The sequence below is a fragment of the Lissotriton helveticus genome, chromosome 3_1 (assembly GCF_964261635.1).
Source record: "Lissotriton helveticus chromosome 3_1, aLisHel1.1, whole genome shotgun sequence".
Classification (NCBI taxonomy): Eukaryota; Metazoa; Chordata; class Amphibia; order Caudata; family Salamandridae; genus Lissotriton; species Lissotriton helveticus.
This window is the reverse complement of record NC_136061.1, coordinates 335118731-335136813: the sequence shown is the minus strand read 5'-3', so window position 1 is coordinate 335136813 and position 18083 is coordinate 335118731. Positions and strand designations below refer to the sequence as shown.

The window sequence follows — 18083 nt, the reverse complement described above, 5'->3', positions numbered from 1 at the left end:
CTAAAAGTGGCTGAGTGAAATCTACAAGATTTCACTCAGTCACTTTTAAGGCCATGCTGCGTTTAAACCCTGCGCCTGCTTGCAGCATGCGTAAGGATTAACGCAGCATTTTCAGGATAGGGCACCCCCGAGCCTTGCTGGAGCTGCGTCGCGCTTGCGACACAACTCCAGCAATGCTCCGCCTTTACGGCAGCAGATGCGTCATGCATCTGTCCATTTTTGCCCCATGGTGCACCGCATTGGCGCATCCTTGGTGGCGCAGCCGTGACGCACAATAACTGGCGCATCCCTGCTGATATGCAGGGATGCGCAGGTTATTGTAAATCTGCCCCATAGTTTCCATATGAAGTTTCCCTAGGAGGACTTACAATCAGTCAGAGTGATAGATGCCCTTTTACTCTAGTCTTAGTTTAAATAAAATCAGTTGGAGGACTGGTAAATAACTTCATATCAATGATGAAACTTTTTACGTGCCCTTCAGTGTATGTGTGCTGTGTTCCTTGGTGCATAAAGCAGCGAAAGAGCTCCTGCAATAATATTCATATTTTGTGATTTTCTAAAAGGAAATCTGCATCGAAACCAGACAGCGTGTACACCCGAGAGCGGATCTACGAGGCGGTGGTGAAAGGGGACGCCGAGGACCTGGACGGACTGCTGCAGTACTTGCGAAAGACCCTGAAGAAACTCACAAATGCAGAATTCAGAGGTAGGAATATACTATTTACTGAAGAAAAAGTGGCTACATTCAAGGAGAGAATTTTTTCTGACTGAATGTGAGAAAAGATTAGGGGCCTGATATAGACTTTTGAGGTCGGACAGTAGCGGCTCGCACAGGTAAGAGCGGTGGGGGGTGGTGGGCGGGGTAGGGGTGGTGGTAGTCGACAAACGACGGGATAAGTAATATTTAATCAAAATAAATCAATAAAACCACTTACTTTGCGCTCGTCGTGTCCGCAATGTGGCATCGCAAAGTAAGCGGTTTCATTTATTTAATATTACTTATACTGCCCTCTGTCGACTTCCACCACCCCGCCTCACCGCTCTTACCTGTGCAAGCCGCTACTGGCATATAAAAGTTTCAGGGGCAGATTTACGTTACCTGGCGCATCCCTGCAAATCAGCAGGGAAGCGCCAAGAAACGTGCGACACGCAATGCCATCATTGCGCCACCACGGATGCGCCGCATTTACAATGCGGCGCGCCATTGCGCAAGGATAGGCAGATGCGTGTCGCATCTTCCGGCGTAAGGTTGGCGCAGTGCTGGAGTTGTGTCGCGGACACGACGCAACTACAGCACTGTGCCAACCCAGCCTATCTTCCACATGGTGCGTCACACCGTATGCCTGCTTCAAGCAGGCACAAGGTTTTGACGCACCGGGGTCAGAAAAATGACTGAATGAAATGTTGTAGATCACTCAGGCACTTTTCCAAGGCGTTCCTGCGCCGGAATACCCACCCTTCGCCAGTATGCCCACATAAAATCTGACGCAGGTTTCATGTGGTGCAGGGCTTTACACAGCCGCGGTCGGTAGTGGGTGTACCTGCAGGGCAGTGACGTGGGGAGAGGGAAGGGTAGGGTGGGGCGTTGTAATCTATGGATTACGGAGCTTTACAGGTAAGTAAACATATAAATAAATAAAACTAATTTCGTTGCGCGCACTGCATTGCATTTGGGGATGCAGTGCACGCAAAGAAAGTTGTTTCATTTATTTATATGTCTACTTACCTGTAAAGCTCCGTAATCCATAGATTACTACCCCCCACCCTGCCCCTCCCCAAGTCACCGCCCTGCAGGTACACCCATTACCGACCGCGGCTGGCTTTACAACGTGACGCATCTCCCTAGATGCGTCATGTTGTAAATACCCCGCCGCATGGCGCTAGCTTTATGCCGCCACTGCGTCACAGAAGTGACGCAACAGTGGCGCAAAAGTGGCGCAGGGGGCTTGTAAATCTGCCCCTCAGTTTATGCGACAGAGTAAATGAGCCCATCAACCCTAACAGACAACCTGTCCTCACATTAGAGATGTCTGCCAGCCCCGCGGACATCTCTTACCATTGGCAGTTACTGCAGTTATAACAAAGGGTTCCTGTCAATGTTATAAAGGTTTGAAGGGTATCTCCATCACAACATGACAGCCGGCTATCAAACTTTTACAAAGGTTTACTTTTTAAAAAATGAACACCTAATGCGGAATTTTGTTTTTGAAAAAGTAAACCAAAATACCACCCACAACATGGAAGTTTTCTCCCATGGTGTGGGGCTCATTTTCTTTACATTTACTGTGCCTCACCGCTAGGATTTACCTAGTAGTAATGTACAGCAAAAAATAGCCACCCGACCTCCCATTCTAAATTGGGTGGGCGGTCGGATAGCCCACCTCAGACAGCCTGTACTTCAGCGGGCTGGAACGATTATGCTGGCGATGTAACCGGGGTACGATCCGTCGTCAACATGCTGAATGTGCTCCCACCTCTAAATCAGCCACTAGGTTCTGATAAGTACATAGGGCCTCATTTATGAAAAGTGACGCATCGCTGCGTGAAAACAGCGATGCGTCACTTTTCACTGTGCCCTCCTTGCACCACCAATGATGCGTCATATTTACAGTATGACGCATCATTGCGCAAGGAGTTACAGATACGTCAGTATTTCTGACGTATCGGTATGGCACAAAAGTGACGCATTGCTGGAGTGTGTCACAAAAGTGACGCAACTCCAGCAATGTATCCTTTCACATGGGGTAAGCCCCATGTGAAAGAGCCTGCGTCAGTCTTACGCCTGCTGTGAGGCAGGCGTAAGAAATTGACGCATTTGTGTCCTAGAAGTGACGCAGTGAAATCACATAGATTTCACTGCATCACTTCTATGACCCTTTCTTGCGTGGGAACACCCCCCCCTGCATACATTATACCTGGCGCAGGTATAATGTAGCGCAGGGGTTTACAAAGTGACGCATCTACCTAGATGCGTCACTTTGTAAATGTGGCGCAACAAGGCTCATTTTTTACACTGCTAATGCGTCACAAAAAGTGACGCACCAGTGGTGCAAAAGTGACGCAAGGAAAAAAGTTTCCTCACAGGAGTGTGAGCGCTTGATAGTCTGCCCTGAGTGGATTTAATGTTCAACGATAGAGGCATTGTAAACAGATTCCATTATTAAGGCGTTCTCTTTAGGGTTACATAGATTTGTGATGAAAGATATATAGAAAAAAGGTAAAAAGTATAGACAGTCTTTGATGGCAGACCTACTAACTGCCTGCAGTATGTTGATCTTGGTTCCTATCTCATTTTCTCTCTTGATTTGTTAAATCTTTTCCAAAATACTTTCCCTAAATACGTCGAGTGACAATGGAGAAACGGTGCATTCATAAAACGTTAGTGTTTAATTTACATGGCTTGTACCCAGTTTCCTTTTTGGCAACCTAACAGCACTAGGTGGAAACTATTCTCTCTTGGAACTTGTACGATCGCCCTTGGACCCAGTACTACTCCCATATTAAGGAACCCCTTAGAGTTCACTGGTCCCTATGACTGGCCTGGGTGCTGCCTCCCATCTCTAGTGATGCTGTACTTCCCCCCCTTTTGAAGAGTGCACTGCTTCACTCTTTTACCCTCTGCTGGTCTCCCGTTAACCCTACCCCGTTCTCTATCCCATAGTGCCCTGTGCTCCCCACCCCCTCTACTCTGCAGTCCAGCCCACTTACTGAGTCCTGTGCTGCTGCTTGCCCCCTGACCTTGAGCTGTTTGCCCACCTCAGCATCGCTTCGGGTGGGGGTGACCGCTTAAACCCTGGATGTTAGACTCCAACAGGCGAGCTAATTTCAACCAAAGTTCTGTGAGGTGAGCGCGCCGTGTGATCTGCTGCAGGCGCTGCAAATTGTTCCTGCCTCTCCAGCTTGCCGCACTCCTCCAGATGGTCCTCTGGAGCTGGTGACATCGCTGGGCTACCCTGCAGGACGACACTGGATCCCCCCCCCCTCCAGCCGCCGGGCCTGCCTGAACGTGTTGACTCCAGTCCTGGGGTATCACCACGCGCCAGAGGTGGATTCTGGCCTTCCAGTCCAACACAAGGATGTCAGCCTTAACGACTCACACCTGGTTTGCGAGACATTTACTGGATGACCTGCCCTTTTGACGTCATCAGAGAGGCCGACTGCTCGGACCCACGAGCAACTAGCGGATGGCGTGTGCATTGGAAGGCACAAAGAGACACACAGTCGGGTGCAAAAAAAAAACGGGAGGCTGAGGTGCTGCGAGACTGTGGGGATTGGACCTGGAAGCTGCCGACTGGAAGAGGAGTTCTTGATGGGACACTGGCATCATTGTAAGAGCACGGAGGTCGGGTGATGTGCAGGCTGAAAGGCGCGATGTACTGCGTGACTTGCGCCCTTCCCCCTATGCAATATCGATGCCCTGGTATTGTGCTGACGGCGAGTGGTGTATATGTGCAGACTGGAGCTCTACTGCTGGACCTGGGGCATACGAATGGTGGGGCTACCTGCATACTTTTGTATGATGCTCGGTGGAGCTACCTCGCTTGCTATGGGGGAGATTGACTCTGGGCTCCCTACCTTAACTATCACCTACCCAGCCGGACTTCGGACTAATTCTCCCGCGTCTCTCCTGACCTTACCTTCCCCCTCTCCCTTCCCTCCACGCTCCCCCTCTCCGCTCCTACTCTCTCCAGTTTCTGTCCTCTGCCATCACATGCCCTTGCCCTTTGTCCCCAACCTGTTTTTCTGTGAACCTCTTCCCTCGCCACTTGAGACTGAACTATTTTGTCTCTCCTTTCTCTCCTCCCCTAATGTATTGCCAACTGTTTGATTTAATGTTTACTTGTTATTCTTTTTCTGGTATATTGTTGAACCACATTGCTGCACGTCCTTTCGTCTCTCCTGTGGTCTCCTCCCACACCCTCCCTCTATTTATGTCTCTCCTTCCCTCCTCTCTCAATGTATTGAGACCAAACTATTTTGTCTGATGCCCGATGGAGCTACCTGGTTTAGCAATAGGGGAGATGGGCCGTGGATTCCCTCCTTGGTCGTCACCTACCCAGTCAGTCTTTAGACAGACTTCCTTTCATCTCAAAGGTTGTCTCTTCCCTTATCCTCACTTTCCCTCCTCCCCTACCCCCCACTAGTCTCTCTCTCCTTTCTCTCCTCCCCTAATGTATTGCTGATTGTTTGATATAATGTTCACTTGTTGATCTTTTTCTGGTATATTGTTGAACCACATTGTTGCACTTCCTTTCGTCTCTCCTGTCGTCTCCTACCGCATCCTCCCTCTATTTATGTCTCTCCTTCCCTTCTCTCTCAATGTATTGAGACTAAACTATTTTCTCTGATGCCCGATGGAGCTACTTGGTTTAGCAATAGGGGAGATGGGCCGTGGATTCCCTCCTTGGTCGTCACCTACCCAGTCAGTCTTCAGGCAGACTTCTTTTCGTCTCTCCTTATTGTCTCTTCCCTAGCTCCTATCCCCTCTCCCCTGAATCTCCCCCCTTGCCTGCTACTCTGCCTACCCCCTGTCCTTTGTGCCCTTTGACTAAGCACTCCTCCTCCCTTTGTTGGGGAAAGATCCAATATTGTTACTCTGGAGTCTCAGTGAACCCGCTGAGTGAGTCCATTGCGCCAAGGGAGCCACTCACACTTGAGGTATGGTATTGCACCCCTTGCCAAAGCACTCCCTCTGCCCTTTTTGGGGAAGGATCCAATGTGTAGGCCTTTGGAGTCTCAGAGACCCCTCTGAGAGAGTCCACTGCGTAAAGGGAGCCTCTTGCAACAAAGATAGGGAAGTGATACCACTTCCCCTGGGATCACAGCTTACTGGACTTTGGACGTTGCCTTGACTCGTCTACCGGTTTGTGTCCCCGTCACCCTTCCCCTCCTCTTCCCATGCTGTGTCTCTCACCCTCCCCTCCTCTTTCCCGCCTTCATTATCGGTCTACTTCCCCTGCTCCTTCCCCCCTCCCCTGAATCTTTCCCCCTGCCTACTTTTACCCTTTCGTATTTGTGCTTATTGTTTATCTCGACCTCACAAGTAACTATGTTGCCATGCTCTAAGAACTGTGTAACCTTTGTAACGATGTAACCTGTTACTATGATCTGATGCTCATGTAAAGTGCTCTGATACCTCCGGGTCTAGCTAGCGCTATATAAAACTTTTTAAAATAAAAATAAATCTTCTGGCGAAGGCCACCTCACAGTCCCCACCTGCTCACTGCCCATTTATTCTCCCAATAGAGCCAAACATTTTGAATGTTTTATACTTACCCGGTATTAACCAAGCTTCGCTAAAATATTGCAGATGTACAGAATGGGCAGCAGCAGTGCAAGCTTCACTGCATTTGGAAAATAAGCACCATCCACTTCTACCCATACACAACCTGTTCTGTTTATTAGGCAACTTCTTATCGTAGTGTCAACATGTCTAACATTGCCAATACCTGATACATATTCCAATAGTGGTTAATGTGTCACTGACAGCCCTTCTATAGTACATCTAGTGCAATGTGCCCTTTCCTGTCTGGGCTGCCCTCGTTGAAAGACCGAGGACTATAACCCTGGCACTCCTATGGCTAACAATGTCAGACTAGGGGAGGAGGTGCTAGACTGCCAACGTGGACTGCTTCACTGGGCTTGTTCTGTAATTGTTAGCCAGCATATCTGCAACTGCAGTCTGCACACAAGAACAATCATTTTGGTCAATTATGTGATTATAGTTTGCATAGCTATTTATTATCCTTGTTCTCCAACATCAGCATTACTGCAATCCAGAAGTTAAATATGTGTCATAGTATGCAATCAGTGTTCATTACAGCTCATCAGAGTTGAAAACAGCTGAGGAAAGAGCAGGTATTGCGGAATATGAGTTGGACGGTGATTTTAGAAGTGGTTCGAGCACTCCTCTAATTGTTTCATAGAAGCTTCTTAATTTACCTGTTAATAAAAAAAAACATATATTTAATGTAAGTTAAATTAAACTAAATATTTACTATAAATGATCACACACGTGAAATTTATTTAGCCCCTTCAACCCTTAGTTGTAGCTTTTTTTTTTTTTACAAAAAATGATGGGCTGATTTTCTCGAAACCAAAAAATGATTGCAAGATGGACCAGACCACCTCACCCTATCCATGCTGGGTACGCATGTTCCAACTATGTTTCCACTGTGTGTTACAGACATGTTCCTATCAGAATTAATATGAGAAATTTCACTTTTCGGACCCCTTGTACATTTTGATGAATAGGCACAAAACAAATGATATGAGAATGTGTGTAATATTTCTCTGAAATTTGTAAAAAAACATGAGCATGCACTCTTTGTAAATAAGGCTCATGCTATGCCAGCAGCAGACTGGTTTGAGTGCTCAGGCTCTGATTTATACATAGGCGGATGAGATGGCCCATCGTTGTGCCAAGGGATGAAGTAAATTCCTCCGCCCCATGATGAGGGGCCGTCCACCTAATTCCAAAATGACCGCCAAGCTGGCAGGGGGGAACGGCTGTCATGGTGGTTCCTGTTAATGAAATGTACTCTTTGCTACAGGACAGCATCAGCAGGGCGCAGCCTTGTAGCAAAGAGTATTCTTTTTTTATTTACTAAAAGAAAATCCAGACAATGAATTTCTTTTTTGTAAATAAAAAAAGTAATGCCACCTTCACTATGGGAGTCATAGCCCATGGCGGTGGGGACATTATTTGTATTTCACTGTCCCTCACTGCCAGAGTTTGCTGGCAGTGAAAGACAGCAAAAAAGGGCTATATGTCCGCCCATCGTATTTGGGCTAGTGGATTTATAGCCATTTCTCCAACAGCGCTTGCTCCAGAGGGCTGCCGGAGAAGTTTGCCCATAGTGCAGATGGAGAAGTCTCTGCTGTGGCCAGACATAAGGTTCGCCTGCATATAGACGGGTGGGCAGACCACTGTGTTGGCATGGAGGGAAATTTGTCACCACTGCAACAGAGTTCTCTTCCCGCCAACATATCAATCAGGACATCAATGTCACCCATTGAAACATTTTCTGCATCAACTACCCTCCTGCATGCAAAAACACATGCACAGCGCAAGCAGCAAAGACATTTCAGGAATCTGAATTTATTGTAACACGAAATTTGGAGATTTCTCCGTGGCCTACATTAAACTCTACATGATTGCACTGGTGAGGGCGAAACAACATTTTGACAAGCTCCTTACAGTTTCATCAAATGGTGGTAAAACATGAACACATTTAAAAATACAATTTCCTTTCAGGAGTCAAACTTAACAATAACTAAAGAGTCGCACCTCTGCAGTTACGGTTGACACGTCACTTCCCAGGAAAACTGGGGAGACACAGCACTACATATTCAACCCTTTAGTGTGCCAAATGTGATGCAGATTGGTCGTACAGCTTCCCACCTTTTCCATTTAGCGTGGGTTGTTTTTACGGCACTTGGTCACTTCGTAGAAGTTCAACTATGGTTATGGTACTGCAGCCTTTCACTCACTCAATGCCCTTTCTTGGTTTGGTGAATTTTCGTCCATCTGCTTTGGTTTTGGACCTACAATCCATATTGTGTTTCTACTATTACATATAAGCGGTCTGCAAAAGAATAGTCACATAGTAATTGTTGCATGATAACATTATACAAAGTTACATCAGTTAACCAAGTTTAACACATGAATATATTTCTACAGAATGTTACATACTCTGCCTTGTTCAAATAGTTCATTACATTGTATATTGCTCATAACAGGTTTCAGCTTGCAAGATACAATAGAACAAACCCGTTTTCAGATAAGATGGTTTGTTTATAAGTTTCTATATGAACAGTTATTCTTCTCTCTAACTGAAGGAGTTGATAAAGCTATTGTTCTCCTCCCAAGATGGCCACTAGCGTGGGATCAGGGTACACACAACAATATTAGAGGGATCAGGGCACACACACAAATATTAGAGATGGATTTGAAGAGTAATTTGATCCACGTCTCAGATGAAAGGAGGAAGAAAGCGAATTTTCTAAACCAGTTTACACTGGGAGGCAGCCGTTTTTCCTCCAACCTGGCCCCACCCAGTAGCGGCCAGCATGGCTCACGGGTGGGGAGGCAGGCGGGGGGGGGGGGGGGGATGTGCGGGGAGGGGGGGATCACGCGGGGGAGGGGGCTTCAATAATAATTAAAAAAAATGTAAACCTACCTTTCGGCCAGCCTGGCTCTTGCGTCTTCACTGCTCCATCTCTCCTGCCTCCGATAGGAACTGGAAGAAGGCAGCCTCCCTCCACTCCCCTAAGCCCATCACAGCGCTCCAGTGGGGCTGTAGGGCATGGCATGTTCTCCATGTAGGCTCCATTTCAGCCTGCATGGAGAAGTGCAGAGTGCACAGGACTGGTTTGGGCCGCCCGAGAGGGCCGACCAAACAGTCTTTGCGCACTCAGGAGTGGGCAAACCACTCCTACCCTGCCCAGGCAGCTCCTCCCACTCGCTCTCCTGCAATGCGCAAAGAAACATAATATGGTAATAACCAACAGCTATTACCATTTCATGTTTTGGCTTTCTTGCACTGTGAGAAAGCAGTGGGGCAACGCTCCTCTGCCCTAGTGGAGGAGCCGCACCTGCCCCCACAATTTCACTCTTGTTTCTGTTTGCTTGAAAATAAGCAAGAAAGCGGTGCAGCTAATTAGCGTGTCCAAAAGCCCGACATGGCTGCCTCTAGGGGAACAATGTGTCCACAGCTGCCAACCAAGAAGTAAGCTCTGGAGGTGATCCTGGTCTGCCGTGCTCAGGACCCATCCCACCAACGCTGCACCTGGTATGTCGGCAGGGCAAGGGCAAACATCCTGTGTCAATCCGTGTATCCCTGTGCTTTCATCGCCTGTGTCCACAGCAATACTTCCATATCTTTGGGAAAATCGTGAGGCAAAAAGAGAAACACCCAGTGTCAAAGTAATTTGGCCTGGCCTATAACTGAAAGTGATTCTTCATTGATTGTTGAGTTTATGTGTGCATGTGTGCTATTATGAATGGATGAGTAGGTGTATGCAAGTAATATAATAACTTTATTATATATATATATATATATATATAAAATAAATAACTATAAAAAATAAAAAGAAATAACCATCAATTGGTGGTTGTATGAGCGCAAGCATGAGTAACAGACTGTATTTGAGCTTTAAAGTAACAGATTTTGTACACCGAGCATGAAGTTGTGCCCAAGTAGTTGTGTGCAGGTTTTGATCCACCCGCACAATACCTGTTTATACAGACGTGGTGATCACTGAAGGGCATACCCAATCATGCAGTACATGTGAGGTGCTTGGTACAGGGGCAGGAAAAACCATATTATTTCTCTAAATACAGAACAAAGGTAGAACCAGCAGACAGATCCAACAGTGCAGTGCTGAAGTGGAACAGAAGCACTGTAGCCGGAGTCTGAAAATTAGGCAGAGAGGTGCCAGATGTATCAACGGGTTTATCCATTCTGTGCCTATGGGAAAATGTGTTTATTCATATGGCCCTGAGTCTCTTAGGTTGTCAAACAAACTGCTAGTAATTAAGAAGACATGTACTCTAGAGAAATTAAAAACATAATATTTGATGCCATCTAGTGGTGTTGCTGTACTGGCTGCATTAAGAAGGGACCAAGATAGGTCTTGTGCTTTATTATTAAAAGCATGTCATAATGCAAGAGTTTGTCCCCACGATGTTAGCTCCTGTTCCCCACCCCTTATGATGGGTCTGGTGCTGAGGAGATTCTGGCTTTGGCAATGACTGTGAAATGATGGTATGGTGTGAGGTGGTAGTGAATCGGTGACAACAGTGCAGTCATGGGATTAATAGCACAGGGTTATGATGTGTTAGTATTGAAGTGATAGGGGACTGGAGTGGTTATTTTGCAGTGGTGTGTGGTGTTGTGGGGTAGCTGTGAATTTATGGGGTTGATGATCGCCCTGGGGACAATGGTTCTGAAGGGGTCCGAGTTATACTGTGGTCGAATGGTTGTGAGGTGCTGATGGTTAGTACTGTGGGGGAAGAATAGTGCAAGTGGTGAAAGGGTAGTGAAGCTGGGGTGTTGATGGAGGTGTGTACCATTGTATTGGGGTGGTATCAGTCATGTAACAATAATGTAGCAAACCTATTTTAATAAGCTTGCGTGCAAGTCCTCATAAGCAACTCCTGTCCAAGAACACACATGGTGCAGGGAATTAAACCAAACATGTATCCATGCAGTCTGTACAGAAACAGTTGTGCAAAGTGCCTAATGTAGAAGGAGTTAGTAAACATGCTTTGTTTGCAGTAGTGCATATGTGCGCACGCTATTAAAAGCACTTTGTTAGGTATGTTACCTTACCACCACACAGGTGAGTCTACAAATCCCCACCAGCTGCTGTCCAAGAACACATGAGACACAGAAAATTAAATCAAGTTTTTTATCATAACGTTTTTCGCCAATGAACTGTTTACAAATGCCCCAGTTGTAACCAGTTCCTACAGAAACCCATATTTATACGGTAATCAGAGGTATAGGTAATGTGTAATTCACCTCACCTGGTAAACTTTATATTGCTATCATACCGCAGGTATATTTGAACAGCTCAAACCCACTAAAATAAAGCAGAGGGTAGAGAGCCTGGAAAATATTGGGACATGTAAATCTATGTGCAGAAAACAGCAACCTCGACCAGTGATGCCCCTTTTTAGGTCTCGCCTGAGCCAATGCGCTTGCGCATTGCTCCGGTGAGATTATAGTAAGGGGACAAGAACAATCTACCATAACGGCGGATTAGACACAGTTAATGTGATCTATGCGCGTCCACATCGCCAACCACATCACACCCCACCATTTGTCTCTGCCATGCATCAGACTTCAAAGGCTGCCGCTCCCCCCCAATCAGACTTCAAAGGCTGCCGCTCCTCCGCCCCCGCATCAGACTTCAAAGGAATGCGCTCCCGCTCCCCCGCCCACCCGCCACCGCAATGCCGAGAGCTTGTCTCCGCCTGCTCTCCCGTGTGCTTGCATCTTCCTTCCTTGGCCCTGGGTGTTTTCCGTGTTCTCCCATTCAGTGCCTTTTCGACCCGGAACTTGATTGCTGTCCAAGCCCCATCCGCCTGCTCTCCTGTGAGCTTCCATCTTCCTTCCTTGGCCCTGGGTGTTTTCCGTGTTCTCCCATTCAGTGCCTTCTCAACCCCATACAAGATTGCTGTCCAAGCCCCAGCCCTTGCTGCCTCTATCATTAGACACTCTCCCTGTGTTTTCCTGTTTCCCCTTGCTTTTTCCTGGCTCCATCATTCCGTGCTTTGGTAACCTGAACGCGCTTTGTAGCACTCAACCCTCCGTGTTCTTAGCTTCGGTCTCTGTGCTGCTGCACCACATCACTCAGGAACACCACCACATCACTCAGGGGCACCACCACATCACTCAGGGACACCACCACATCACTCAGGGGCACCACCACATCACTCAGGGGCACCACTCACGGGCACCACACCACATGATACAGGGACACCACCACATCACTCAGGGACACCACCACATCACTCAGGAACACCACCACATCACTCAGGGGCACCACCACATCACTCACAGACACCACCACATCACTCAGGGACACCACCACATCACTCAGGGACACCACCACATCACTCAGGGGCACCAACACATCACTCAAGGACAGCACCACATCACTCAGGGACACCACCACATCACTCCGGGGCACCACCACATCACTTAGGGACACTACCACATCACTCAGGGACACCACCACATCACTCAGGGACACCAACACATCACTTAGGAACACCACCACATCACTCGGGGGCACCACCACATCACTCAGGGGCACCACCACATCACTCAGGGGCACCACCACATCACTCAGGGACACCACCACATCACTCAGAGACACCACCACATCATTCAGGAACACTAATACATCACTCAGGGGCACCACCACATCACTCAGGGGCACCACCACATCACTCAGGGACACCGCCACATCACTCAGGGACACCGCCACATCACTCAGGAACACCACCACATCACTCGGGGACACCACCACATCACTCAGGGACACCACCACATCACTTGGGGCAACCACCTCATCACTCGGGGACACCACCACATCACTCGGGGACACCACCACATCACTCTGGGACACCACCACATCACTCAGGGACACCACCACATCTCTCAGGAACACCACCATATCACTCAGGGGCACCACCACATCATTCAGGGACACCACCACATCACTCGGGGACACCACCACATCACTCACATGTTTCATCATCGGGCGTTGCTCCTCGTTGGCTTGGCACTGTAATGCCCAATGGGTCCCCCGGAGGTTCGCTTTTGCAGAGATCTTTTTCAGGGTTGCCATATGCAAGTGAGAGGCGTTATTTCTAAAGTGGGGTGTTGTGTGTGAGGTTAAAACTGGTAAGGAGATTTCCTAATACAATACTTTATTAATAGGAATACCCTCCCAGGGGAAAAAAAACACCTATTAAAGTTTGTGGCTACATCAGGTATGATAGGAAACCTGGTAGTCAAACAGGTGTGGAGACAGGTAAGGGGACTGCGCTTCCTGTCTAGAGAGGCGGACCTAATGGTGTCCACTCCTCAAAAAGATTGTTGTTGTCAACATGTTTCGCGCCTATGTTGGTCTTAAGGATCTGGGGCGCTCAAAAACTGCTGTGAAGATGAGTAAACTAAGTCAGGAAGAAAACACGCACAGGTTTATAACAACGTACAATACGAAACATGAGGATATGAGGTTAATTTTAAAGAAGCACTGGCACTTTATGAAATGCGATCCTGTAATAGGAACACAAGTTAAAAAGTATCCAGAAATAACCTATAGAAAATCTACAGGGCATATTATCAAGAACAAGCGATAAAATTATCGCCACTTTAGTGGCAGGAAACTGCCCCTAAAGCGGCGATAATGGGCTTGATAATATGCCCTTGTGAATTCCCATAGAAGCCAGTGTTAACCTGGGCTTCTATGGGAGTTCACAAGGGCATATTATCAAGCCCATTATCGCCGCTTTAGCGGCAGTTTCCTGCCGCTAAAGCGGCGATAATTTTATCGCCGTTCTTGATAATATGCCCCTAAATACTTGAGAGACAATATAGTGACTAGTGAGTATAGGGAAAGCACTGGTAGACAAACTTGGCTACCGCAAAGAGAAAGTTTTAAAAAAATGTCTAAAATGTAACGCCTGCCAGAATGAGGAAAATCTTTCTATTTTTAAAATAGTTTTTAACCCTTTCCATGCTCATGACGAGTCCAGCTCGTCATGCTGCACGGTGATCGTGTGCTCATGACGAGCTGGACTCGTCATGTTGCCGCGGCGCCTCCCACATGCTGCGAATTCCCCGCGTGTGCGGTCGTTTAAAGGAGAAGGCGGGTCATGACGACTCCAGCTTGTCATGAGCACAGCTCCACTGTGCCAGGTGATGAGCTGGACTCGTAATGAGTACCGTGGTGCCGCCGTGTGCCCTCCCCCCTGCACCACGGGGGAATTAGCCCCGGGTGGAAGGGGTTCATAAAACTATAAGAATACGAGGATTTTTAACATGTAAGTCGAATAATGTAGTCTACACTTTAAAATGCCCATGTGAAAAAACTTATGTGGGCAGTACTACGTTACCAGTCCATAAAAGGCTGCAGAAACACAGGAGAGCAATAAGTAATAACGATCGAAGCTACCCTGTGGCGAGACATTTTGAGAAACAACACCATAGTGATCCTACCGCACTGTGTTATAGCTGTATAGCCGAAGTACCCAAAAAGCAAAGAGGAGGACATAGAGAGAAAGAACTAAGGAAACTGGAAACCTATTACATCTTAGAGTTTGACAGTAAAAAGCCGAGAGGACTCAATGTGGACGAGGACTTGTTCACATGCCTCTATTAACTGAAACTGTACTAACCTACACACTCAAGAAAGCCAACGTTTAGTTGTTTATTATATCTAATAAAGGTAAATACTAGCACTAGCACTTTAATAAGTTTTGCACAGCACTAGCACTTTTATGGTTTCTATGTATGAAAATAATACATTAATTAGTCACTAGCACTTTATATTTGAGAGGTATGAAGATGAGGGCAATCTATTTAAAACAATGGTTGTATAAATAAAGGAAGCACATGGAACATGAATTGTTATGCACTTTATTAGGCAATGTACTTGACGTTTGTCTCCTCCTGTCTTATTTGCAGATTAGTTTACACTCCGGTATTTGCCTAATATATTAAATTTAGAGAATGTACATCGTATCATGAATAATGTAAAATCAAATAGAACACATTCATCCATTTGAAATTGAGGCACTAAGGCACTTTAATTTGGAATGAGGGGGAACTTTCCCATTTCTATTTATCAAATGTGAGATTTTAAAATTGTTTTTATGATGTCATATTTAAATTGTAATATTGCATTTTACAGTTTATTATTTAAACAGAAGTAATGTTTGATAACAAGTTCTTATGTATAACGGTAATTAACAATGCAGAAATGTGTAAATGCTGTTACTTGCAAAATAAGCATGTTCCAAGATGGCATCTGAAAGTGTTTACCCAAATATCTCTCAGTTCACATTGTCCTCTTTCTATGTAATCTTTTTGTCCTTTGCCCGCCACTTGTCGAGTAAAGTGACATGTATTTAAACATGTATTTAAAAAACAGAAAAAACATGGCTCTTTATAGTGACCAAGGCTGCGGGCTGCTGCCGAAACGCGTAGATATGCCATCACCACTGAAATAACATTTGAGTGGATATATATATATATTGACTTACCTGCACTGAAATAAAATAAAATAGAAAAAGGAAACTTCACTGGTCCGTGTCCGAGAGCTTTTTTTGCCCTGGCTGGTTGTTATCCCGGAGCGAGGCAAGGCGACGGAATGCAAAATATATATATATATATATATATATATATATATATATATATATATATATATATATATGTATATATATATATATATATATATATGTACGCTCCAAAATCCCAGGAACATCAATCCAAAAGGAAGGTAGCACACTCAGGGGAGGTTTCACAAAGATTTAATGAGGAAACCAACAGCAACGACGCGTTTCACCTTAGGGCTTCGTCAAGTTGTGCAGAGAGCCGAGGCGCGCGTCCATTTAAAAAGGAAATTACATGCACAATCAATTACAATTCATTGAAATAAACATAGGACTGTACAAACAAATGTTTGGTCGCCATCTTAGAACGGAGGAAATAGTCATGTAATGCAGGCGAATACGAAACATTTATGATTCAACTTAAACGCCTAAACCATTGGTTTGCAGTCAATTATGATGCATTTTATCAAGCCCTAGATGGGCATTCAAACACCAAAGCGGTATCATCCGCGCCTATCCTATAAAATTATGTCATAGAATCGCGCATCACACAATTATGTACTCCAAATATTCTACTTATAACGCCCTGGATGGGCTTGCAAGATTAAGCATGTGTTCCTGAATTCATTAGAATGTCATCAGACTTAAAACAATTCATATAAAATCACAGTCAAGGAAAAGTACAGGAAATACAAAATTATGTGCATCTAGAGTGGTCAACCTAAATGAACAGCTAATTCTTCATGCATATTAAGGCCTAGCGGATGCTTGGTCTGTAAGTCAATAATATATCTGGATTCCAGACGTCTCAATCTAAGTAGACGGTCCCCCCCTCTAATGCTTGAAGGCACACTGTCTATGCAGGTATAAGCTAACAGATCCCTGTTGCTGTTGTGCAATCTTGCAAAGTGCCTGGCCACTGGGTAGGTGTCATCCTTTTTAGCAATCGCGCGCATATGCTCTAGTACCCTAAGTTTTACTGCGTTCGTAGTGCTCCCAATATAATTGAGGCCACAAGGACATGTTAAGCAGTAAATAGCATATGGCGTGGAGCATGTTAGAAATTTGTTAATCCTTTTAGGGATGCTGACACCAGCTATTTTATAAGTAAGCGTCCGCTTACTGTACCTGCATGCCTTGCAGCGGCCACAAGGGTAAAAACCCTTAAGAACAGGTAGATTAGGGGTTTTTTCAGGGGCTATAAAATGACTAGAGACCAGATGATTTTTTAATGATCTCGCTTTTCTAAACGTGATCAGTGGATTAGGGGGTAAGTCTGCTTTGATTGTATTATCCGATAATAAGATGTTCCAATTCTTTCTCAGGATTTGCTTTATCTGGCCTGCATTTCGAGAGTAGGTGGTTATAAGTCGGAAACCACCATTTTTGGATTCAACTTGTTGTTTTGGTTTTAATAGATCTTTGCGTTTCATCTTTTTAACCCTCTCATAGGCCTTCCATAGCACACTGTCACTATAACCCCTCGTTTTAAACCTCTGCATGCTCGCAAAAGCTGCTCTCTCGAAATCATCCTCATTGGAATTGTTCCTCCGTATTCTAAGTAACTCCCCATAAGGAATACTCTCTACCAATGGACGGGGATGATTACTTGTGGCGAACAATGTGGAGTTGCCCGCCGTTTCTTTTCTAAACAGTTTCGTCTGTATACATCCTTGATTGTCTATGTATACAGTGAGATCGAGATAATCCACAGACATGTTGCTAATTTGACCAGAAAACTTCAGATTAATGTCATTGTCATTCAGGGCATCTACAAAGCCTTTGGCAGCCTCTTGTGAACAGTCTAGTATGATGAACAAATCGTCTATATAACGATACCATCTGATTATACGACTGCCCCACTCAGGATATTTTTCGCTCCAGGACGCCTGCTCCTCCCACCATCCCACGAAGAGATTCGCGAAACTGGGGGCGGAGCAGGCTCCCATCGCGACACCGGATATTTGTTGGTATAATTGTTTAGCAAATAAGAAAATGTTGTTGTTAAGGCTAAACATCATAAATTCCAGCAGCATCTTATTATGCTCGTAAAATCTTATGGGCCGTTTCTCCAGGAAGCTCGCCATTGCCTTGAGACCATCCCCATGTACTATACACGTGTATAGACTGGCGATGTCAAGCACCAACATGCAATATGAGTCTTTCCAGACAATTTCTTCAACACAATTAAGAAAATGTTTAGTATCTCTTAAATACGATTTGAGGG

General features: G+C 45.7%; 1 protein-coding gene across 5 annotated transcripts in view; it reads left to right on the top strand.

The window, feature by feature from the left end:
- LOC144822437 (transient receptor potential cation channel subfamily V member 1-like) overlaps positions 1-18083 on the top strand; it is a 238168-nt gene that overhangs the window by 108503 nt on the left and 111582 nt on the right. For all 5 annotated transcript variants that reach the window (XM_078679961.1, XM_078679957.1, XM_078679958.1 and 2 more), the window contains one exon: positions 564-706. In XM_078679961.1, coding sequence (XP_078536087.1) covers positions 564-706 — 143 coding nt within the window. The remainder of the gene's footprint in view (positions 1-563; positions 707-18083) is intronic.